The 25,184-nt window shown below is 36.4% G+C and overlaps 1 protein-coding gene across 6 annotated transcripts in view; it reads left to right on the top strand.

Annotated features, from left to right (window-relative positions):
* Positions 1–25,184, top strand: part of PMS1 (PMS1 homolog 1, mismatch repair system component) — a 107,989-nt gene that overhangs the window by 65,978 nt on the left and 16,827 nt on the right. For 5 of the 6 annotated variants that reach the window (XR_012517678.1, XM_074399361.1, XM_074399359.1 and 2 more), the window contains 4 exons: positions 10,497–10,613; positions 16,610–16,732; positions 17,473–17,616; positions 17,762–18,651. Coding sequence is in view for 5 of the 6 variants with exons in the window: in XM_074399361.1 (XP_074255462.1) it covers positions 10,497–10,613; positions 16,610–16,732; positions 17,473–17,616; positions 17,762–18,651 (1,274 nt within the window). In the remaining variant the exon portion in view is untranslated. The remainder of the gene's footprint in view (positions 1–10,496; positions 10,614–16,609; positions 16,733–17,472; positions 17,617–17,761; positions 18,652–25,184) is intronic. The other variant, XM_074399360.1, reaches the window with a different exon arrangement.

Below are 25,184 nucleotides of genomic sequence, written 5' to 3'. Positions count from 1 at the left end.
TCTGCTCTCTCAGCCTCCCAATGGATATTATTTGTTACCCTTAAAACTTGCTGCTTGTTTTGGAGGGAAAAGGGCCCAGAAGTAGAATAAAGAACCACATTGTTGAGATTTTTGCCTGAACAAAATAGCATGCATGGGAAGGGAAATAACCTTGGGTAGGTACCCGGGAGCTGGCTGGGCGTGGTGGCTCACGCCTGTAATCCCAGCACTTTGGGAGGCTGAGGTGGGCGAATCACCTGAGGTTGGGAGTTCAAGACTAGCTAATCAACATAGAGAAACCTCGTCTCTACCAAAAATACAAAATTAGTCGGGTGTGGCAGTACATGCCTGTAATCCCAGCTACTCGGGAGGCTGAGGCAGGAGACAATCTCCTGAACCCGGGAGGCGGAGATTGTGGTGAGCGGAGATCACCATATTGCACTCCAGCTTGGGCAACAAAAGTGAAACTCCGTCTCAGGAAAAAAAAAAAAAAAAGTACCTATCTTACAGAGTAAGGTTTTTAAATGAGAGAAAGCATTCATAGCACAGTGCCTACTCCACAAGTACTCAGTAGAAGTTAATTGTTATTGTTATTGATGGTGTGAATATTGTAAAAATCTGACTAGATTCAAAAATAATCCTTAGAGGAAGTGACCATAGGACTGGTTCTGGGAAAGACTAGGTACGCAGAGGTATTCAAAGCAGGGAGAACAGCATGTGCAACGTCAAGGAGTCATCAGAGGTCAGAGAACGCTGGTCTAAGAAATGAGGACAGGAAGCGAGAAAGGTTGCTTGGAGCCAGATTCTGAAGGACCTTGTGTACCTTACATGGGAATGTGTACTTCTTGTTGAAGTGACCGATAGGGAACTAATTGAGAAGTTTCAGTAGGAGACTAACAAAATAAGATAATTCTCATAGCAGTTTGAGGATCAACTAAATTATCTTAATTGTTGTGTAACAATGTGGAAACTGATTCCATTGTCTGGGAAGTTACACAAGGAATGGAGAATGGGGCCTAGACAAGAAAAATATTTCTGATATAAGTAAGACAAGATTTGATTACCAGTTAGAAATAATCTTTCTTGTTTTTAAAGACTGCAAAGGAATGAGTCTCAACAATATCCCTTTGAAAATTATGTAAAGATTAACATAATACCTTTAAATTTTTATTATTTAATGTTTTGTTTTATATCATTTTATTTTTAGAGACAGGGCTGTCTCTGTCACCCAGGCTTGAGTGCAGAGGCATAATCATAGCTAACTTCAGCCTCAAACTCATAGGCTCAAGCAATCCTTCTGCCTGAGCCTTCTGAGTAGCAAGGAACACAGCTGCATGCCGCCATATCTGGCTAATTTTTTTTATTTTTTGCAGAGACAGGGTCTCATTGTGTTGCCCAGGCTGGTCTTGAACTTCTGCCCCAGCTGCCCAAAGTGCTGGGATTACAGGCCTGAGCCAACATGCACAGCCTATTATTTAATTTTTTTAAAAGATCCTACCTTTACATGGTTCAAAACCCAGAAATGTATGAAAAGGTAGAATGAAAAAAATTACTCTTATCTTTTTCTTTCATCTGCCTAGCTTCTATAAACTGCCCCTTCTGTAGGTAAAATGTCTATTATTTTATATGCAATCTTCAGGAAAATAATTATGCATGTGCTATTTCAGAAAGAGAATATAAAATTAAATAGAATGCAAGTAAGAGATTTTAGAACTCATTTGTGCTGCATAAATTTTACCAAGACAGAATCATTTTTGAAACCCTGAGGCTGCTTAGCAATAATCATTTCATATTAATGTTTATTATGTCAGTAGAATGTCGTTTGTTCTTTTAACAATAGTATTGATACTGTGATAGAATAATCTATAATTTTATACTGAATTCAAAACATTTAGCAATGTCTTAGCAATTAGCTGCTATAGCTAATATTGTTCCTGTATTACCAGTGTGGGAAATAAATAACCTTTTTAATATTGTGTTTGTGCCTCTGTCCTTTTTGGAGTCAGAGTCAGTGTAAGTACATAACCAGGAGTAAATAGTAATAGATGTACATCCAGTTATAGTAGCTTGTAAGATCTTAGAAGTGGTTAAAACTTAACGATACTTAAGACACTTGGCTGGGCATGGTGGCTCACACCTGTAATCCCAGCACTTCGGGAGGCCAAGGTGGGAGGATCTTTTGAGCCCAGAACTTCAAGACCAGCCTAAGCAACATGGTGAAATCCTGTCTCTTCAAAACATAGAGAAAATTAGCCAGGTGTGGTGGTGCACACCTATAGTTCCAGCTACTCGGGAAGCCAAGGCAAGAAAACCCTTGAGTCTTGGAGGTTGAGGCTGCTGTCAACTGTGATCACACCACTATACTGTAGCCTAGGTGACAGAATAAGACACTGTCTCAAAAACAAAACATGAACAACAAGATTCATTGGTGCTGCTTCTTGTTTGCTGAAAGAAAAAAAAAACAAATATAAGTTAGTACATGTATGCCTACAATTTGCAAGAATTTTGGTTGCAGCCTAGGCCAGTAACATATCCTCTTTATTTCACTTTCTAGAAGGAGTTGACTTTGCTCAAACAGTTTTAGCATTGTATTATTCACTTAATGATTCATTATCTGTGTGCAGCCTACCTTTCTCTTTATCACAAGTTGCCTTTACAAAGAATTGAGGTTTAGTAATTAAATATTGAGTATTCTCAACTAACTTCATTTTCTTCAAGTAGGGTATGTTAGTGAAGTAGGAATGGGGCAAGATATATTTGGCTAAATTCAATCAAACTTAAGATGGTGTGCCTGTAATAATATATTTTTGATTGAAGTGCTTTTGCGCTGTCATCATACTGACTAGAGTCAGATTCTTAGTTGGCACATCTAGATGCTCCAACTTTGTATGACCTAGATAGAAAACATATGGAGGTTTGTGTGTATTTTTAGCACATGTTAAGCTTTCAGCCTAGGGTAAGATTTACAAAAACCTTCAGTTAGTGAAAAAAAATCTCTGTTTTGGAAAATAACATAGAATTGATGAAATGGTAGAGAAAGCAAACTGAAAATGTATTCCGGATTTCCAGAATTCATCACATTTTATAGTTTAGTTTTTTAATGATGGATCCTGTTTTGAAAATGAATCTTAGTTGCCTAATGAGAAGATTTTCCTTGTTGGCAGACCGCTGTCATTTATTGCTGGCCCAAGTCTAACTAGTTTAGAAAATGCTCTTAAATTAGTCCCTTGATCTGATGCAATAATTGCCTAGTGTGAAATAATGCTCTTAGACTCCTAGCATGTTTACTTTAAAGTAAAATCACATTGCATAGTTCTCATGTTTCACAGCTTTTCTAGGACCCGTTTCCTGAAGTGATCTTTTTACAGTTCTGTATACTAACTATTCAGCAGGTCAGGCAGTGAAATAGCATCCTTGCATTAATCAGCAGCTAAGATTTATATCTGTATCTAAGGCATCACTCTAATATAAACTAAAATAAACAATATGATGTTCACATTAGTAATACCCCAGGCTTTTTAGCTATATTCAGTGCAGGAATTTTAAAACATTAGTTTTTTTGAAATATTTCCTTGAATGTTTTATTTTAAATATGTTAATATCAGAGAGTTAGCATTCCTTTAAAGAGGTACAATTTTTGTGTATAGTTTGTTGTTGTTGTTATTGTTGTTGTTGTTTTAGAAAGGGAGTCTCGCTCTATCACCCAAGCTGGAGTGCAGGGTAAGTCACTCCCACCTCAGCCTCCTGAGTAGTTGGGACTATAAGCGTGTGCTACCATGCCCAACTAATTTTTAAATTATTTTATAGAGACACGGTCACACTATGTTGCTCAGGCTGATATTGAACTGCAGGCCTCAAGTGATTCGCCCACCTTGGCCTTGTGAATAAGTTTTTATTGTTCAGCTATTCTTTGTCATAAGTAACTTCTGATATAGAAAGTAAGAAGCAGGAGACATTTCATTTCCTGTAATTGCAGATTATTCAAAACCTTATCTACTTCATTTTATTTTGAACCATTGTTCCTAAATTATTAGGTGTTGGCTGGCTTAAAACTAGAGCCATAAAAGCAGAAGCCAGTAGTTTGCCTGTTTAGAGACTTAAGTGCATGTGCACACAAAGATTACAATATGGTAGTTCTTCCAAAAACATGGAGCTACCATGTGACCCAGCAATTCCACTCATAGGTATATACCCAAGAGAAATGAAAACATATGCCCACACAAAAACATGAACATACATGTTTTTGGCAGCATCAGTTGTAATAGCCAAAAAGTAGAAACAGCTCCAATGGCCATCAGCTCATGAAAGGATAATTCAAATGTGTTATCTACAGTGGAATATTATTCAGCCATTTAAAAGGAAGTAATGATATAAGTAAACCTTGAAAAAAGGTTATGCTGAGTCAAAGAAAGATGCCAGTCACAAAAGACAATATATTGTATGATTCCATTTATATAAAATATCCTGAGCGGGCAAATTTTATATAGAAAGAAAACAGATTAGTGATTGCGAATGGGTAGGATTCATCACTGATGGATATAGGATTTCTTTTTGGATTGATAAAATTGTTCTCAGATTAGGACATGTTGGTGGTTGCACAGCTCTGTAAACCGAAAAACCATTGAATTGTAAATTTAAAGTGGGAAAATTGTATATGAATTTGTATGTCAATTATTCCTTAAACTGTTATGTTAAAAAAAAAGAAAGAAAGAAAGAAATGCAACGATTGGTTTGGATTTCCTTGAGTAGAGTAGAAGATAAAAAGTGTAATTTCAACAGGTATGCTGGTGTGACAACTAGCAGCCTTAATCTTTAAAAACAAAGAGCTAGTTTTCAATTCTACTGGGGTTACTTTTCCCTGGGGGGGAGATGTGTTTATATTATCATTCTTTTAACAAATAAGTATTTGGTGGGCCTTACTAGGTGTCTGGTACTGTTCTTGGTACCAGAGACTCAGCACTCAACACTGAACAAGCTGAAATCATCATCTTCCTGCCACTAAACCTGCCCTTCTGAGTATCTATCTTAGTGAGTGTTACTACCACCATTCCAGTGTCACAGGTCAGAAATCTAGGAGGCATTCTTGATTCTTCTCTTTTTATTCCCTCTCCACATGTAGTCAGTCATCAAGCCTGTTTCGTATCCTTTAGTCTGTCCCTGTTTTCTCTTTTCTTCCTACCAGTGTAGTGGTTCTGTTAACACAGCCCAGTGATTGTCAGCCATAGTGTATTAATATTAGTAAAGTACCTTATGGTTTATCTTTAAAACACACACACACACACACACACACACACACACACACACACACACACCCCTAAGGGAATAATCCTGTCAAAGTCACTTTCACTGAGTTGCATTCCACTGAACTTTTGCAAGACGAAGAGAAAGCAGTAGCATCATAGCTAGTATACTAGGAAGTAATTACACATAGTCTTCAGGTCACCTATGGGAATTTTTTTAAAATGTGAACTTTGAGTTTTGCATGTCTTCCTTAAAAGTTGAGAGTCTCTGAGTTGGAAGACGATAATCAGATTTTTTTTTTTTTTCTGAGACAAGAGTCTCTCTCTGTTGCCTAGGTTGGAGTGCAGTGGCTTGATCTTGACTCACTGCAACCTCCACCTCCTGGGTTCAAGCAATTCTCCTGCCTCAGCGTACCAAGTAGCTGGGATTACAGGCATGTGCCACCATGCCCAGCTAATTTTTGTATTTTTAGTAGAGATGGGGTTTCACCATGTTGGCTGATCTTGAACTCCTGACCTCAATTGACCCACCCGCCTCTGCCTCCCAAAGTGCTAGGATTACAGGCGCAAGCTACCGTGCCTGGCCTTATGATCACATTTTATAAAATAGTTTCAGTTCTCACTAAATCATTCTTGCCAAAGATTTTTTTCTTATATCCATCTCTAATAATGGTATTTTCCCAATTAGATTTATCCAGTGACTCTGCATTGCCTGTAAGAGAAACTATAAACTCTTTTGCATGATGTGTCAGGTCATTCATATTTTAGCTCCTTTCTGTCTAGCTTCATCTCTAGCAAGGCATGCTTGCTATATATTCATGCTTTGGCATGTACTGTTCTATTTGTCAGGAATGCGCTTCTTGTGATTTGTCTTAGAGACAAATTCCTGTCAAGTCTCATTGCCGTAAGGCTTCTCTGTGCAACTGACTTAGGTTTCTTCTGTGATGCTCCCAGTGTGCTGTAATAGTAGTTTTTATAATGTATTATAATTATTTTCAGATTTTGATTTCTTTGTATGTTGTTAGCTCCTTTAGAGCTGAGACCTCATCCTTTTATGTTTATATTCCCAGATTTTAGTATGGAATCTGGAACAAAATGGATAATAAGTATTAATTGAACAAACTCAAAATTAGTTACTTTACAAATTTTAATTTAACCAAAGCATTTTACATTATAATATCAGACGAAATTAAGGGATTAAAATATGCTTATGGTGACTCTGTACCCCATTTCCTGCAGCAATTCTAAATTGGAATAGTCTACTTCATTGGCCTTTAAATGTAGTTAACAAAACATACCATATTTTTTGTTTAGACGTACAATATACACATTGAACCTATACCTTAAATTTAAAATTGTATACAATTTATTTTTGTAATTCAATTTCATGTACCTGTTAAAAGAAAAACTTGATATAAATTTAACAGTGTTTAATTGAGCAAAGAACAATTCACAACTCAGGCAGCCGCCATAACCAACATAAGTTCAGAGCAAGGCCGGGGCTGCCTCATGGTCAGATGATATTTCTGGACCAAAAAAAACCTGAAAATGATGGACAGAAAATAGAAGTGAGGTACAGAAACAGCTGGATTGGTTACAGCTCAGTGTTTGCCTTATTTGAACACAATTTGAGCAGTTGGCTCCCTGTAATTGGCGGAAACTTTGTGATTGGTACAAGAGTAGGTTTCAGCCTATTGACAGATGTATTCACTATGTATGGAGAAACTTTTAGGCAAAACTTAAAATATACAAGGAGTCAGCTTTAGTCTAAACTTAACATACTTTATGTCTTTTTTGTTCTACAGGTCACTATGAAAGCAATAATAGTGAAAAGTTGAAATTCAGGATGGAGAAATACCTGAATTATTTTTCAGCTCTGCTATTTTGTTGTGCATTATGGTACTAAATATTGCGTATCTATGTGAATACTAATGAATGCAAATTTTTGAAAATTTATAAATCCTTAGATATAAGGCTCTGCATAATATGATTAAGGTTGTTACCAAGAACTGTGTTCTCAAAAATATTCTGACATTAGTTGCTAGGATAGTAGCTTTCAATGGTTTTGGACTTTTCTGTTCTGATGTGCTTTTTTTCAATTTGAGAACCCCCGTGTACTCCTTGCCCTCCTTCTAAAGACAGATTATTTATGTGAACGGGTTAAAAATAATTTTGTTTTGTATTCTTTAATTTGCTCAATTGGAGATAACATAGCATATCACAAGGCCATGGGTGATAATCATACATAAAAAATGCATTTGTCAGTCAGACCCTTTACTTTCTGAGAATTCACAATTAGAGTCTGGAGCTGCTTCTAAGTTGTTATTGTTCTTGACTAGAAAGGGGATACATATTGGCGAAGTAAAAGGAATGAATGTTAAGAGCCGAAAAGATGGAGTGTAGGTCTTGGTTCCATGACCTACTATTTATGTTTCTTTGGATGTAACAATTTCTTTGAGTTTCAGTTTACTCATCTCTAAAATGATATAATAATACCTACCTAAAATGATTATGAAAATAAACAGTAGTTTTTATAACAGTAGTACCTAATAAGGAATAAGGTTTTCATAAATCGCAGCTCTTATCGGTATCAATAAAACCCTAGGAATAGGTAAAAGATTTTCCTGTTACACCAAATATTGAGTTATTTGTCTTATTGAGTAGTTGTTACACTGTCTCTGCTTTCCCAAGCAGGTTGCTCTTTGAGACTCTAAAAACAAAGTGGTTTGAAGATGGCACAGATCAACAAACAGAGTCATTGATTATTGTCACCTTGTCTGGGAGAGTGCATTCCTTCACTTCTGTTCCTGATATGCCAATTAGAGAATATGAGTCTGTTTACTTCACCTTTCATCTTATTAGACATAATATCATTACCACTGCTTCCTGCCTGCATAGATTCCTGGTTATGGTTAAGGAATTCCTTTGGCCAGAATCCTTTGGTCTGGTCTCCTTTTTTTCCCTGTTACAGACTTCTGCCTCTTTTAGACTGTAGAAACAATGAGACTCTCCCAGGAGTGTGCTGACATCACTGGTTTTTTGAAATGGCTAAACAGTGCAACCTCACACATGGAATTGGAAGCAGAATTTTATTACTTAGTTTCATTAGCTTGTTTCACTGAAGAAACGGCTTTCAGCTAATGAAACTGAGCAATAAAATTCTATTTTGTACCTCCTCCATAATCTTTAAATATCACTGTCATTTTGCTTTCAACAAAAGAACCTCCTTTCTGCATTTTAGAACAAAGGGGAACTTTCTCAACCTCCAGCCACTGAGTCTACAAACCTACTTGCTAGTGTACCCATTAGTTTCCTGGTCTTCAGTTTGCTGGCCAAATGTGTCATATTCCTGCCCTCAGTTATTTCTCTGTGTGCTTGCACTTCCCAGCCAGACTTTCTGAAACACTTGTTTAAGAAAAGGTCTTTTTTTATATCCACTATCCAAATTGGTTCTTCCATTTACTTCTCTAGAACTGCTGTCACACTCTTGATTGCCATGTAGCCGTCCAACGTCTGTTCCTACCATACTTGCTTGACATTGGACACATATGCTGACTGCTTTCTTCAAAAACATCCTTATTCTGTCTACCACACACTCCTGCTGCTCTTTCTGCCTCTGTGACCACTCATTTTAGGTTCTTCTTCTTCCTCTGTCTGTACCTTGAATGGTGATATTGATGTTTTCCTAAGCCCTTTGCACAGTTTCTTCAGGACATAGGAGGTGCTAAGTGAATTTGTTGAATTCTACCTGTACTGATGATTTTTTTCAAGGAATTTGACTGTAATTGAGCCTTGTTTGACTGAAGAAATTGCAGTATATCATACCTGATTATGTACTTCACAGCCAAACCTTGGTCTAGTCTCTGTGGACCATGATTCTCTTAAACTCTACCCTATGTTGACCTAAAAGGAAAAAGCTGAGGCAGAATTAATATAGACAGTTTATTTGGACGAGCGCTGAGGACAGCTGCCTCAGACACTTCCAAATTGCCTTGGGGAGTGCTCTATTAGGCTTTTATTGCAAGCAGGTTTTTTAAAGCAAAAAGGGAGATAAGAAGTGGGCTGATAGAGTTGTCTGTCAGGAATTTTCTTCTAGTTTACAGAAATAATGTTGATTAGTAATTAGCTATACATCATTGAGCTATAGGGTATGGGTTATGGTGTCGGTTTGTGGCATTGTTAAGTCAATGGCTATTTGTGGCAATAGCAGTCAGTTTCAGTAAATACTTAGCTCAAGGGGGAAATTGCTCTCATTTTAATTCCTCTCTGGGCCTGATAATTTAAAAGGGCTCACATTTTTCAGATGCAAAGTATTTTTTATATATGTGTGTGTGTGTGTGTTTATTTTTTTAAGACAGAGTCTTGCTCTGTTACCCAGGCTGGAGTGCAATGCAATGACACAATCTTGCCTCACTGCAACCTGTGCCTCCCCAGTTCAAACGATTCTCCTGCTTCATCCTCCTGAGTAGCTGGGATCATAGGGGCGTGCCACCATGCCTGGTTAATTTTTAGTATTTTTAGTAGAGACAGGGTTTCACCATGTTGGCCAGGCCGGTCTCAAACTCCTGACTCAAGTGATCTGCTTGCCTCAGCCTCCCAAAGTGCTGAGATTACAGGTGTGAGTCACTGCACCAGACCTATTTTTTCTCTCTAATCTCCAACATACATACAGTGAAAAAAGTCCAACCTCGTTATTCAGCTTTTATGTTTATGAGATTCAGTTAACATTTTGTGAATTATCTATATCAAAGGTACAAAGGTAATTTTAAATTATGATTTAATTAAGAATGATTTTTTCAAAATTTTTATACATGTTTGACTGTCCTATAGCATAGCTGCCCATCCTCAATAAAATAGTAATACCTTACTTGGAGCAGCAATTTGTTTTTAAATATACACAGAAGTCTATACAGTATTTGAATGTGAGGATTAGCGGTGGAGAGATGATCAATATTTAACGAAACCATTTTATACTGGGCACAGGCATATGTATGCGCTTGTCTTATGTATGGATTTTTATCTTCCAACAACTCTGAGAAATCTTGTGAAGAGGAGAAAACCAAGATAAAGGGAAGTTAGATTGTACACTGCAACATATACAGCTTCTAAAATTCATAACCCGAGTTTCTTCTGTCAGATCTCATAGCTCGTAAATCTAAGTGATACTGGAATTTTAAGTTGAGGATGAATGCCCAAATGTAGGAATAAAATACTGAGTTATTGAGTTTAATAAATCTAAATTGTGTTAAAAGTTGTCTGTATCATTTCTGTCCTTAGGCAGTTATTTGGCAGAAAACCAGAGTATCAGGTCACAAGATGGCTCTCATGTCAGTTCTGGGGACTGCTGTTATGAACAATATGGAATCCTTTGACTACCACTCTGAAGACTCTCAGGTATACAGCAAAGATATTCTCTGATAATTCTGATTTACTACTGAAACTGTTCACATATTTCCCTTTGGGAGAATTGCAGTGGCAAAAGTTAGTCTTTTAACATTTTAATCAAATATGTGTGTAAGGTAAAAAGAAAATACGAAGTTTCTGTTAAACCTCTTTCCACTGCTTCCCTTTTTATCTTTTCTGTTTGTTGCTTACACTCATTTTCAAAAAAATTATGTTCAATTTGGAATCTTTTCTGTTTACTTTCTACTATAAAAGAAAAATAGTTGGCTAGGTGCAGTAGGTCACACCTATAATTGTAGTACTTTGGAAGGCCAAGGTGGGGGAATCACCTGAGGTCAGGACTTCGAGACCAGCCTGGCCAACATGGTGAAACGCCATCTCTACTAAAAATACAGAACTTAGCCGGGGGTGGTGGCACATGCCTATAATTCCACCTACTCAGGAGGCTGAAGGAGGAGAATCACTTGAACCCAGGAGGCAGAGGTTGCAGTGAGCCGAGATTGTGCCATTGCACTCCAGCCTAGGTGACAGAGTAAGATTCTAGCTCAAAAAAAAAAAAGGGAAAAAGAACCATTTCTCCCCCCTTTCCCATTCCAAATATGTACTTAAACTTTTGTTTTTGTATTTGAGACGGAGTCTTACCCTGTCACCCTGGCTGGAGTGCAATGGCGTGATCTCGGCTCACTGCAACCTTTGCCTTCGAGGTTCAAACTGTTCTCCTGCTTCAGCCTCCCGAGTAACTGGGATTACAGGTGCCTGCCACCACAACGAATTTTTGTATTTTTAGTAGAGGCGGGGTTTTGCCACGTTGGCCAGGTTGGTCTTGAACTCCTGACCTCATGATCCACCCCCCTTGGCCTCCCAAAGTACTGGGAGTACAGGCGTGAGCCACCACATCCAGCCAACTTTTTCTTGATCTGTCAGTTTTAGACAGTGCTTTTTTACTCCCTAATACTAGATGAAGTTATTAACTCAACCTTTTCCTCATACTCCTTCCTCTTTCAATCATATCAGCAATAGTCTTATATTATCAAGCTTAATTTTATATATATATTGGTTTTGTGGAGTTTTTTTTGTTTGTTTGTTTGTTTTGTTTTTTGAGACAGATTCTTACTCTGTCACCCAGACTGGAGTGCAGTGGCAGGATCTCAGCTCACTGCAGCCGCTACCTCCTGGCTTCAGGTGATTCTTATTTCACAGCCTCCCTAGTAGTTGGGATTACAAGGGTGTGCCACCCCATCCAGCTAATTTTTATATTTTTAGTGGAGATGGGGATTTCACCATGTTGCCCAGGCTGGTCTGAATCCCCTGACCTCAGGTGATCTGCCTGCCTCAGCCTCACAAAGTGCTGGGATTATAGGCATGAGTCACCACACCCAGCCTCATGTTTTCTCATGTAGCCATTTTTTAAGTCTTCTATCTTTTGTCTCAGGATTGATTTTAAAAGTTGAAAACTTGTATGAACTATAAAACAATCTTCATTAAAAGGCTAGTGTTGTAGTAAGATTACATTTTACTTCTAAGAGCCAATGTTATATCTCTTATGCCATACAAATAAATATTTGCCATACAAATATTCTAGAGCCCTGATTAAATGGACTCTCTGTTCTTGTACTCCCATCATTGCTCAGAATTTATTTTTTCTTTGCTTTAAAAATGGACTCTTACATAGTTTTTCACTTTTTCTGGGGTTTTCAAAAGTTTTTTTTTTTTTTTTTTAAATGAAAAAGCTTTTTTCATCATGTTAGCAATAAAATCCAACTGTTTTAGTCATCCTAGCTGCAGTTGGTGATCCATTTCATTATATCTTTTTGAAGTCATTGTTCTTAGACCCTACTTATTTCTTATTTGGATCATATCTTAGGCCTTCTGCATAACTGTCATTCTCAGATTTCTTTTTATAGGAACAGTGCTTGGTTCCATTATTTTTGGTATGTCATGCCTTCCTCTTTCTTGACACCCATATTCATTTTTCTTTCTTTTTTTTTTTTTTGAGATATCTCCATCATATCTCCATCATAGATACAAAAATTTTTGCTGTACCTTTATGTGGTTATTATTGCATGGTGGAATGAGGGAATTTGGTAAGCAAGCATGTGTTAGTGTTCTACTTCCATGGGCTGCCAGAATGATAAACTTTTGAGTGTCTCTGATGAGAGTGATCATCTAACCAAATCCCTCTTCTGTTATTGCAGTATATGTCTAAGGTGTTGTGTTTATGTTGCCACCAGCTACCCAGCATCAATCCATGCTTTCTGGGCTTGTATGGTTGAAGGAGACTGATCCTAAATCACAGTTTCTTTGAGCCCTTTCTCCATCCCCGATCAAAAGCAATCTTGTTTTCCAACTGCTAGTTAGTGGTTGTCCTCACTCACCTCACTTCTATCCCCATTATATACCTTTAGGTTGTGCAACTTGGCCACCAAGGCCCCTTGACTAGTCTGGAATGACAGTGCCATTGGCCACTGGGAAACTTGGATGTAGAGAATCTTTATTATCTCTTCCCATAATATGAGGTTACCTTTTTTTTTTAAATCTACAGGGACCCCCCATGCAAAGAACTAATTATTGATGGTGATCTCAACAGGGCCACTGCTCTGGTGGCTTTTGTGAGGCATTTCCCATCATGACTTTGTGTGCTTGATGGAGCTCCTGAAGTTATCGTTTTTGAAATCTGTCTTCCCTTCGATTATTTCCATCTCTGCATTACTTTATGCTAAGTTCTGAGTACATTCCTCATCATTGCCTGCTTTTAATTCCCAAAACTATATAGTTTGTTTCCAGGATTTAGAGTTGATTTATTTTCATATTCTTCTCTTCTAAACTTGATGTACAGCTACCAAGTTCAATTTCTTTATCTTTTCTTATAGTGGATATGACTTTTCTTTTTTAAAAAGCATGTTACATATACTAATAATTTCAAAGTCTTTTTCATATTGCTCTATCACTTCTACTTTCTTGAGGCAAAATTCTCTTAATTCTCTGATATTTTATATGCTTTAAAAATTTAATTTCAAAATCTTCTTGAATTCAGGTTTATTGTCTTTGTTGCTTTGTTTTTGCTTTCCCAAACTTCCCTTTCCTTCCCATAGTTTAGTTCACTTGCTGGCTCCAATCCAACACCAAGTATAATATTAGTAATTCATGCCTTGTCCTGCCAAGATTTTACAGGCCCCTTTTCTTAGCCAGTTTGGCTTAGCCTTGTTCTTGGTTTGGAGTTGTCTCTGTTCTTTCTTGTGACCCTGGCAAGCAGCTCCAGACAGTGGCCACAGTATTTTTAACCTTTTTTTGGGGGGGGAGGGGGGAGAAGAGGTGCTATATGAGCACCCTTTTTAAATGGAAAGAACTGGTTTCAATGCCCTGTCTTAAATGGGGTGTTTTCTGTCCTTATTTCCTTACCAGAATTTAATTTCCAGCTGATACATCTTGTTTCTGATCCTAGACCACACAGGACATTTGACTTTAGCCATCACTCCCTGTTAAATGTTTCGCAATCGTAACATCTTTAATTACTTTTATGTGGGTGGCCTTTTGAAAATTTGTATTTTATCTATCATTGTTATATATTTGCAGTTGGGATGGGGTGAAGGGGATTTTCACATGAACTTGTTTCATTGTCCTGACTAAAAGTAATTAAATTACTACTTTAAAAATGTAACTTCATGGTGTTGTGGAGGTTTACTGAAAGAGGAGAAGGATTAGTGTTAGGGGACCAGCCAGAATTGCATCAGTATAATCAGGGGTAAGAAGAGATCGGTTTGACAGATTGGGTAGCTGGCGGGGCTCTTATCATAATGAAGGAGTATAGGCGGAGCTAGCAGGGTAGAAGTAGGATGAAATACTTTACCAAGTTTTGAATGTGGTGAGATTGAGAATATTTTTTGTGACAGCCAGTTGAAGACAGTGAGCGCTGGGGAGTGAAAGAAATAGAAGCTGTACATCTGTATATCTTAGCATCACTGGTGTATGGGTAATTGTTAAAACTATAGATGTGAATGAAATTACTCAGGAATAGTAACTAGAGAGCAAGAAAAAGGGGCCTGGTAATGGAAATTGGGGATCATCATTTATAGGGGGTAAGGAAAAGGAGAGAAACCAGCAAACCAGAACGAAGAAGCAGCAGAAAGACCAAGAGAAAGTTGCAGCAGATTCATGCAGTGAAACGCTTCCCAGACGAAAAAATTGTTACTGGTGTCAGGGGCTGCAGGGAGTCAAATAAGAGAAGGGCTGAGTAGTGTCCCTCAGAGTTGGTTATTGAAGTAGAAGCCTGCGTACAGGGGATGAAAGTGAGGGAGCGGCCCACAGTGGGGATCAGCTAGGGAAAAGAGGTATTTGTATTTTGCCTTCAATTTTTGTTTTGCTTTTTGGTACAGAATTTTGCAAAGTCATATCTAATTTTTAATTTTGTTGCACTGATTTGGTATCTCAAGTTACTTCTCTATGAACTGACCTGATTTTCACTTTTTACAGCGTTTTATAAGAGTTTACTGTACCATATAACTAAAACATAGTTTGTTCTTAAGATTATCCTAAACCATTTTTAAAGCTCAGTATCTACAATAGTGATTATACAGTGGCCAACCAACATGGTGTGAAAGGAAATCACCAGCAATGTTACATATTTCTTCTTCATTTTATTCTTTCTTCTTATCCTCTCAGGGCAGACTTTTTTTTAAAAGTCACAACCCCGGTAAGTCTTTCAGAAGCTAAACAGGCTCTTTCCCTGATGCCCAGCAGGTGCTTTAAGAAGGGTTTCATGTTACCTGGTAAATTATACAACCATTTTTAAATGCTGTGAAGTTTTGCAGTTAAGTAAGTAGTATCATTTTATAACGGATTATACAGATTAATTTATTTTTTCAAATTGGCAAAATTTGGCATTGTGACAATAATGCACTTAGTGTTCTAAAATTGGTAATGCATCTCCTTAAACACTTAGTTCCAAGGACAGGGATAGCCATAGACATAGGTGGCAGCCTACAGGCTATGTTAATAAGGAGCCTCATGGTTTCTGCTTAACTAAAAATAGTACCCCCGCTGACTGACTTGTTTTTCCCAACCTAAGCTAAAACTTTACTGTTAATGTTCTTGGCAGATTAATAACACATCTGGTTGTTTCTGGTAAGAGATTTTAAGCCTATGTTTTAAATAACTTAACCAAGATCACATAGCTAATGGTAGACCTGGGATTCAAACCTTGTCAGTCTGACTCTGTCTTATAGTTTTAACAGGATAGTATATCATCTTTAGCTTTGTTAGTTAACTAAAGATAAAAGTGGAAACATGTTCCCTGCTTCCTATCCCTTCAATATCTTTCTCTTTTCTCTGATATTCTTTTCTACTATCCTTCTTTATTTTCTCCCTCCTCTTTATACATTTGTAAAGTAGAGAAAGGTAGAATATAAATAATCTAAAATTTTTATGGAAGAGTTTTCTAAACAGAAAGGAAGCTAAAGTACAACAGTGCAATCAGCATTTAGCTCTGAAGAAATTAATATAGAGTAAAAGAGATTTTTAAAACTCAGAAATGAAAACCCGGTAAAATTGGCTTTATATAGCATACTCAGAATGAAGATACAAACAGCCACTTCTTCATAGGAAAAGAAGGTTAAGACAAAAGGACGAAGAGCCAGAGAAAAGTCACAATGTGAGGAAAAACACTTTTGAAAGACAGAAAAAATGGTTGAGAGTGAATGCTGTATGGCCGATGGCAGTTAAATATCTGAAAGTATAACCATTCATGAATATTTTTATAAATGCCAATTTTACCTTAGAGTTGAAAAAAAAAGCAGACAAAACCAGTGTAGCATGCTTCACTATTTTATTTAAAGTTAATACTTGGCACATGGTCATCAGGAAGTATGTGGCTTTTTAAACCTTAAGATGAAAATCTGTTTTTAAATTTTTTATACCTTTCGAAGTGTTGTATATAGCCAGACTCATGGAACCACATTGCTGACATTGCATATTCTGTAATTACTATATAGATTTATCTCAGTGGATTTCTTCCAAAGTGTGATGCAGACCACTCTTTCACCAGTCTTTCAACCCCAGAAAGAAGTTTCATCTTCATAAACAATCGACCAGTACATCAAAAAGATATCTTAAAGGTAATCTGTTTTAGGGAAAAAAAAAATCATTTGAATTGGAAATTTAGAACTACCTCTATCATTAGTCACATTGTAACAAGGACTAATTCCAAGAATTTGCTCTAAAATAAAGAAAAAGAGATATAATATCATTTATTAAGCATGGTACCTGATAAAGAGACATATGATATCTCTCTTATTCTTCACAGCAATTCTATGATGCATTATTATCCCCATTTATAGTGAGGAAACAAATTGTGCTTCATTTAGCTTCAAGCCTCCAGAGTATATAATGCTTATATAATGCTTTTCCTTTTTTTTTTTTTTTTTTTTTTTTTTTGAGATGCAGTCTTGCTCTGTTTCCCCAGGTTGGAGTGTAGTGGTGCAATCTCAGCTCACTGCAGCCTCCACCTCCTGGGTTCAGGCAATTCTCCTGCCTCGTCCTCCCAAGTATCTGAGATTACAGGTTTCTGCCTCCATGCCCTAGCTAATGTTTGCACTTTTTAGTAGAGATGGGTTTTACCACGTTGGCCAAGCTGGTCTTGAACTCCTGACCTCAAGTTATCCACTCGCCTCGGCCTCCCAAAGTGCTGGGTTGACAGGCATGAGCCACTGCACCCAGCCATGATAATACTTTTCCTAATAAGCAGTTACGTCTACTCAATTTCTCAGTTGAATCTGCTTCTTTTCATTTTACTTTAAGGTTGGTGATATTATCTTTATTTACATATTTTTCTTTCATTTATTACATGTATTTCCAGTTAATCCGACATCATTACAATCTGAAATGCCTAAAGGAATCTACTCGTTTGTATCCTATTTTCTTTTTGAAAATCGATGTTCCAACAGCTGATGTTGATGTAAATTTAACACCGGATAAAAGTCAAGTATTATTACAGAATAAGGTAATCCTTTTCACATAATTTTTTATTATGCTATTTATAAACATATTCCTGTTTTCATATAAAAAAGCTTTATGTTTTTCTTTATTTAAAATCTTGTCTATTATTTTCATATATTCCCCTAAGATTTGTTAATTTGTATTTTTAGGAATCTATTTTAATTGCTCTTGAAAATCTGATGACGACTTGTTATGGACCACTACCTAGTACAAATTCTTGTGAAAATAACAAAACAGATGTTTCCGCAGCTGACATCGTTCTTAGTAAAACAGCAGAAACAGATGTGCTTGTCACTAAAATGGAATCATCTGGAAAGAATTATCCAAATGTTGATACTTCAGTCATTCGTTTTCAAAATGATGTGCATAATGATGAATCTAGAAAAAACACTGATGATTGTTTAAATCACCAGAAAAGTGCTGGTGACTTCGGTGATGGTCATTGTAGTAGCGAAAATTCTGACATTGATAAAAACACTAAGAATGCTTTTCAAGACATTGCAATGAGTAATTTATCATGGGAGAACACTCAGATGGAAAATAGTAAAACTTGTTTTGTAGGTTCCATTAAGCACGCCCAGTCAGAAAATGGCAATAAAGACCATATAGATGAGAGTGGGGAAAATGAGGAAGAAGCAGTCCTTGAAAACTCTTCAGAAATTTCTGCAGATGATTGGAGCAGGGGAAATATACTTAAAAACTCAGTGGGAGAGAATGTTGAACCTGTGAAAATTTTAGTGCCTCAAAAAAGTTTACCATGTAAAGTAAGTAATAATAATCAACCAAGCCCTGAACAAAAGAATCTCAATGAAGGCCCATGTAACAAAAAATCAAATGTAATACATAATAAATCTGGACAAGTTACAGCTTATGATTTACTTAGCAATCGAGCAATCAAGAAACCCATGTCAGCAAGAGCTCTTTTTGTTCAAGATCGTCGTGCTCAGTTTCTCATAGAAAATCCTAAGACTAGTTTAGAGGATGCAACAGTACAAATTGAAGAACTGTGGAAGACACTGAGTGAAGAGGAAAAACTGAAGTAAGTTTCCAGAGCTTGCATGTGACCTGAATGTTCAGCTCTTTCCAATCTATATGACTCACTGTTTAAAAGGAATTATTTACGGAAAAGCAGAACGGAGAATAATGGCTTGGATAGAGTACCTTTTTTGGTAACACTTTTTTGTTGTTAATTTAGGTTTTTTGCTGGACAGGAACTTGTATTATTTTGTTTTTTGTTTAATACAAGCCTTAACTGCTTTCTGATTTATTAAGTTTATTTTTAAAGGTTTTCCATTCATCCCAATTTGAAACCACCATTATCGTCTATTTCTTTTTGTTTTATGTTTAATAACTTTCCTGTGGTGGAACTTTTTTAAAAAGCTTTTGCATTATAGCAGTTATAACTGATGTTTTTAACACCTTAACCGTTCCCTTTCTAAATTGGTCTCCAAAATATGTAATACAACAGAAAAAATTTAGTATTTCAGATTCAATTTAGTGTTGTTCATTCATACTGTTTCTATTCAGTATAACTTAAGGCTTGCTTCTAAGATGCATTATTTATTATAACTTAAAAATGATAGTGGGTGTTTTTATTATATAAATAGGTGGTTTGATCTGTCTTTGATTAAAATATTACTTGCCAATATCTGAGTAAATGTTCCAAAATAACATGATGAATGTTTCTAATTGACTTAGGATACTTAATATAAACACAAAGTATATTCTAGTGATCTAACCCAGCAGAAAATGAGAGTGAAATTATACCTCCAATCATATACAGGTATCTGAGTATCTCAATATTTTGTCAAATATATGGACACAATTTTAAAGGTGATTCATCATCCAGAGTTTTTATTTGGTGTTAAACTACTTAAATACTTGACCAGTATTTTTTTTTTTTTTAATTCTTTTCTTAGCTTATTCAGTCTTATAAAAACAGTATCAATTTAAAATGACAAAGACCGCTATTAACATCAAAACAAAAACCTTCCATAAAGCTTTTATCTTCAGCCTTTTTTGGTCAGGCTTTTTTTTTTTTTTTTGAAGTGGAATGGTTACTGTGTTTTGTTCTTTTGGAAATATCCACAGAAGTAGACATTTTGAAGTGTGAAGCCATTACCCCGTTTCACTACCCATCATTTCACAGTCAGTCCTGTTAGTCCTGTTTTATCCATACTTCCATTCACTTTTTTCCCTTTATTATTCTGAAGCAAATCATAGGCATATCATCTATTTCAGTATGTTAACTCTAGAAGATAAAGATACTCATATTTTAAAACCATAATAAAATTGTTATAACTTTTTTTAAAGGTATGTATTCCTTAGCATATCAAATACCCAGTGTTCAAATTTATAATCGTGTCATAAATGTCAGATGTTTAAAGATTCGTTTTGAATCATGATGCAAATAAAGTTCACATAATTGTGATTGTCTTTAGTTTTATCTAAATGATACAACTATGTAATTTAAAGGTGAGGGGACTTAACTTTAAAATGCAGTAAGCCCACAAAAGTTGAATTGCATTACCCAAGGAAATGAATTGAGGATTGTCTGGGAATAGGAAAAAAACATAGATATTTCAAGTTCTTATGGAAATAGGAACAGTGTACAAGCTTCTCATGAAAACTTACCTTGCTGACTGTTCCTTGCAGCCTCACAACAGCAGATATCTTTCCAGTTGCCTTTTGGGGAATGTTTGCAGTTTCTCCATGTAGATCCCAGGTTGTCAGGTTACTAGAATTATGATTAATAGGCCTCATCTAAAAATCTGTTTACCATCAATTACCAGAATATTTCAGGTAATATTCTGGAATCAATCTTGCTTTCTCTCATATTGCCGTAAACTAGACAAAAGAGACATTGATGATCAAGACAGGCCTCTGAAGCTTCACCTGGTTTCTAACCACAGTTCTTTGTTAGCTTTTTATTAAAAAATGTGGACAGTCTCTCGTGGATTGTTGTGAGGATTAAATAAGATAGATTGTGTGTTATGATATAAGATCAATTACCAACACATGATTGCTCACAATGTCAGTATGATCAGTTTTTAATTTATGAAAGGGAGTTTTTCTGTTGAGAATAACATTTTTCATTTTTCATTTGCCAAGTCAAGATTAAATTGAATTTGGAGGCCAGAAATAGAAACCTGTGAAGAAAATGTAGGTATCTTGGGATCAGAGGTCTACTGTATGTCACAGAGTGCTAGAACCTTTCAGAGCCAGGGGTCCTGGGACCATGATCAGCTACGTCCAGAGTCATGATTAGTGAGAAGGTAAAGCAAAAATGGTATGACATCCAAGAATCACACCAACTACCACTTCTCTCCCTGTCTTTATCTTGGAGTTCTTTCCATGAATCTAAACTCTCTAAGATGTATTAAGGGATATGAGAGTAGACTCCTCTTCTGTAGACCTTCAGTCCATCCTTCCTTTTCTTTCTTCTTTTTTATTTCCTGTTTTCCTTTCCCTTTCTTCTTCTCTCCATCCCTCCTTTCTCTTCCCTTCCTTCAACTAGGAAATATTAAGGGCTTTCTGTGTATAAGGCCTGATGTACTCTAGCTAGTCACTTCAGTTATAAATAAAACATACTTTCCCGACTCATGAATGGTGTAGGCTAGTAACAAGAATGTGATGAGCTTTAAGATACAAGTTTTAAATTTAAGGAGTTACAGAAACTCTTGGGAGTTGGACTTAATGTTATCTGTGGGACAGGTAACGCTGCCCTGCATAGACATTAACCAGAAGGATTTTAGGGAATTGTGTATGTAGGAGGAATATTATGTGAGAAGGCCTGGAAGCTACAAGAAGCATGGTATTATTAAGGAAATAAGATTTTCTCTGTGACAGGAACAGAATATGAGAGAGTATGAATAAAGAAAGGGAAGGTGGCGGATGGAAAGTGGAAGGTTCTCAAAGCTATAACAAGGAGTTTGAATAAGGAGTAGGATCAGGATTATTCAGTTATTAAAATCCTGATGAGAGCTTGGGACAGACTTTGGACTCGGGGTTACTTTCATTGTTTTAGTTCTTCCTTTCTGGAGTTTGTTTCTTTTTACTCCCCTTTCTTTTTACTCTGCCTTTCTTCTAGTGAATTAAAATTCAGATTTAGGCATGTGCACTACCACTGGGGTCTCAGTCAGTTGACATTAGCTTGAATTTTCATTTGCAGTAGTTATGAATATGTTGCTATTTAAACTGAGAAAAGTATTGCAATTATGAAAATGATAAACTGTATAACTAAATGCAATGTTTAATCTCAAGAACATTATTTGAATTGAATTCTGGTCAAATCAGGATTAATATTTTCCATTCAGGTTGCTAAATCCCTTATTGACATTAAGTACAACGGTAGCAGCTGCTTTTACTTAGCATTTATTTAATAGTCCTTTGGACATAACTTTTTATATTTTCCAAAGAACTAATTAAATTGACTTCTTCAGTAAATCGAAAGATGAATACCATATGTGAAAATTTGCACATTATAATTAATTACAAATGGTGACCTTTGTATTGAACTCATTTTACCATGGCACAGGAAAAATATTTAATTTGAATGTCTAAGAGCTAAAAATACTATTTCTAGGACCTGTAGAAAGTAAACTATTGAAAATCATGTGTTTTATATAGCTAATCCAGAATCTCAGATTCTAAGTAGAAAATAACTTTAAAATTGTGAATATGGAATGGTAATATAACCAAAGAAGCCATTTTTTAATGTAGTTTACAAGGAAACATTCTCTCCAGATAACTTTTCTTCATTCAGCACACATACTGAACACAAACTACATGCCATGCCGTGGTCTGCTGTCTGTTAAATCTCACTTTTCACATTTAGCACTGTTCTCTCAATAATATTTTTATTTCTTCACATTCCATATTTTTCCTTGAGATTATTATATGCATATAATAAAATTCAGCTATTGTTTTAAGAGTATGAGACCAGAAATGGCCATAATTCTCTAGTGTCAAGTTTAAAACATTTTTAAAAAATAATCTTTCAGCAGAGTTACTTAATTTCCAACCATTACTCACACCCTCACTGTAAGATTTCTGTTTCTTGGTAGAAAATAATGATAGCAAAACATTTATCACCATTTACTCTGTGCTAAGTAGTATTCTACATACTTGACACATTTTAACTCATTTCATTTTTCACAACAAAACTGAAGTCGATGTAGGTTATACATATGTTACAGTAGAGCATAGTGAGACACAGAAACATTAAATAATTTTCATAGGTTTACGGAACTAATAAGTGGCAGAACCAGGCCAAGCTGTGTTCAGGGTCTGTATTCTTAATCACCACACTTTACTAAACACATAGCAGTAGTTTCCAATTCTGGCTGTGTACTGGAATCACCTGTGGCCCAATCTCAACCTAGGCCTAGGAATTAGAACAGGCGTCCCCAAACTACAGCCCGCGGGCCGCATGCGGCCCCCTGAGGCCATTTATCCGGCCCCCTGCCACACTTCAGGAAGGGGCACCTCTTTCATTGGTGGTCAGTGAGAGGAGCATAGTATGTGGCGGCCCTTCAATGGTCTGAGGGACAGTGAACTGGCCCCTGTATAGAAAGTTTGGGGACACCTGAATTAGAAGCTCTGAGAGTGGGATCCAGGTATCACTTTTTAAGAAAAGGGGTGACATTAACCACTGGGCTATGTCTTTGGCTCCAGAAGTTTCATTTTCCTCATGTTATTGTTGACAAAAAGATCCTTTAACTTTCTAACCAGTGTAATGTTTTTTAATTCTTGAGTTCTTAGAATCTATCCAGTATAATCTTTGAAACATCCATTATCTTGTACCTTTGAAATTGATTTATAGGGAATTCCTCAGATCTGGAATTGACATTTCTTTATTCATTCTCTCTTTTTCTTATTGCTTGTGGCTCAACACTTTCTTGTGGCTCAACTAAAAAAAAAATTTTTTTTTTAAATTTTGAGGAGGGTCTCTAGTTCTGTCAGTTACTGAGGAAGGAATATTTACTGTTGCCATTCTGGCTTCTTATGCTTACTATTTGCATGGTGTATCTTTTTTCAGCCTTTTAGACTGTCATGTTTTTGTATTTCAAATGTAGATAAAGTTGGGTGTTACTTTTTAAATTCAGTTTGATAATCTTTGCCTTTGGATTTCAATATTTAGTCCATGTAATATAATAACTGACATGGTTGGGTTTAGGTCTGTCATTTTCCTGTTTGTTTTCTGTTCGTCCCATCTCTGTTTCGTTCTTCTGTTTCTCCTTTCTGGGGGGAGAGAAGGCCTCTAGGGTTAAAAAAAATATACATTTTAATATCTAATTTTAATTTCTTTATTGAATTTCTGTTAGTTTTTGCTTTGGTGATTACATTATGTATCCCTATCATAATCTACTTGGAGTTAATAAAATGGAAAAAACCTGTAAGTATAATTTCACTTATATTTGGTGTCACTCCTTAATAGTGCACATATACTGGCAACTAATTCTCATCTTTATCTGAAAATGTCTATTTTATCTTCCTTTTTGAAGTTTTTTTTTAATGAGATAGCCAAATTCTGGGTTCTTTTGCCACTTAAAAGATTTCATTGCCAGTCGTGTGCGGTGGCTCATGCCTGTAATCCCAGCACTTTGGGAGACTGAGGCAGGTGGGTCACCTGAGATCAGGAGTTTGAGACCAGCCTGGCCAACATGGTGAAACCCCATCTCTACTAAAAATACAAAATTAGCTGGGTGTGGTGGTGCATGCCTCTAATCCCAGCTGCTCTGGAGGCTGATGCAGGAGAATCGCTTAGAACGTGGGAAGCAGAGGTTGCAGTGAGCTGAAATCGTGCCAGTGCACTCCAGCCTCAGCAAAGGAGGGAGACTCTGTCTCAAAAAAAAAAAAACAGATTTCACTGTCATCTAGCTCTTACGATAGCCATTATTTTTGCTGTTTCCTCTTTGTACTGTTGTTTTTCCTCTCTGCTTTCAGGATTTGATCTTAATCTTTGGTTTTCAGCAGTTGAATCTCATATACCTACCTGTGAATTTCTTTGCATTTATTCTGTTTGGAGGTTTGCTGACCTTGCATCTGTAATTTTTATTTCTCCAAGTTTGCTGATTATCAACCCGAATTCCTTCATATTTTATTTTCTTTCCCATTTTTTATCTGGGACTCCAATGACATATATATTAGATTGTTTGTTTTCCCATAGATCACCACAATGCCTTTCCAGTTGTCTTCACTTTTCTGTAAAGTAAACACAACACATTTTATCATTTCTATTGATCTGTCTTCAACTTTACTGACCCTTTCTTTTCCCGTCTCTGATCTGTTGTTAAGCCTATCCAGTGAAAATTTAATTTCTGATACTATATTTTTTAGGTCTAGAATTTCCATTGTATTTTTTGTTTTATAATTTCCACTTCTCTGTTGAGATTCCCCCTTCTATTCTCGCATGATGGTGAACTTTTAATGTTTAATGCTTAAGACCTTAAACATGTATAAAAATTTGTTTTGTTTTGTTTTGTTTTGTTTTTTTTGAGACGGAGTTTCGGTCTTGTTACCCAGGCTGGTGCGATCTCGGCTCACCGCAACCTCCGCCTCCTGGGTTCA

This window comes from Saimiri boliviensis, chromosome 5, assembly GCF_048565385.1.
Source record: "Saimiri boliviensis isolate mSaiBol1 chromosome 5, mSaiBol1.pri, whole genome shotgun sequence".
NCBI classification, from domain to species: Eukaryota; Metazoa; Chordata; class Mammalia; order Primates; family Cebidae; genus Saimiri; species Saimiri boliviensis.
Note: the sequence above shows the minus strand (reverse complement) of the source record. Positions and strands in the feature narration are given on the sequence as shown.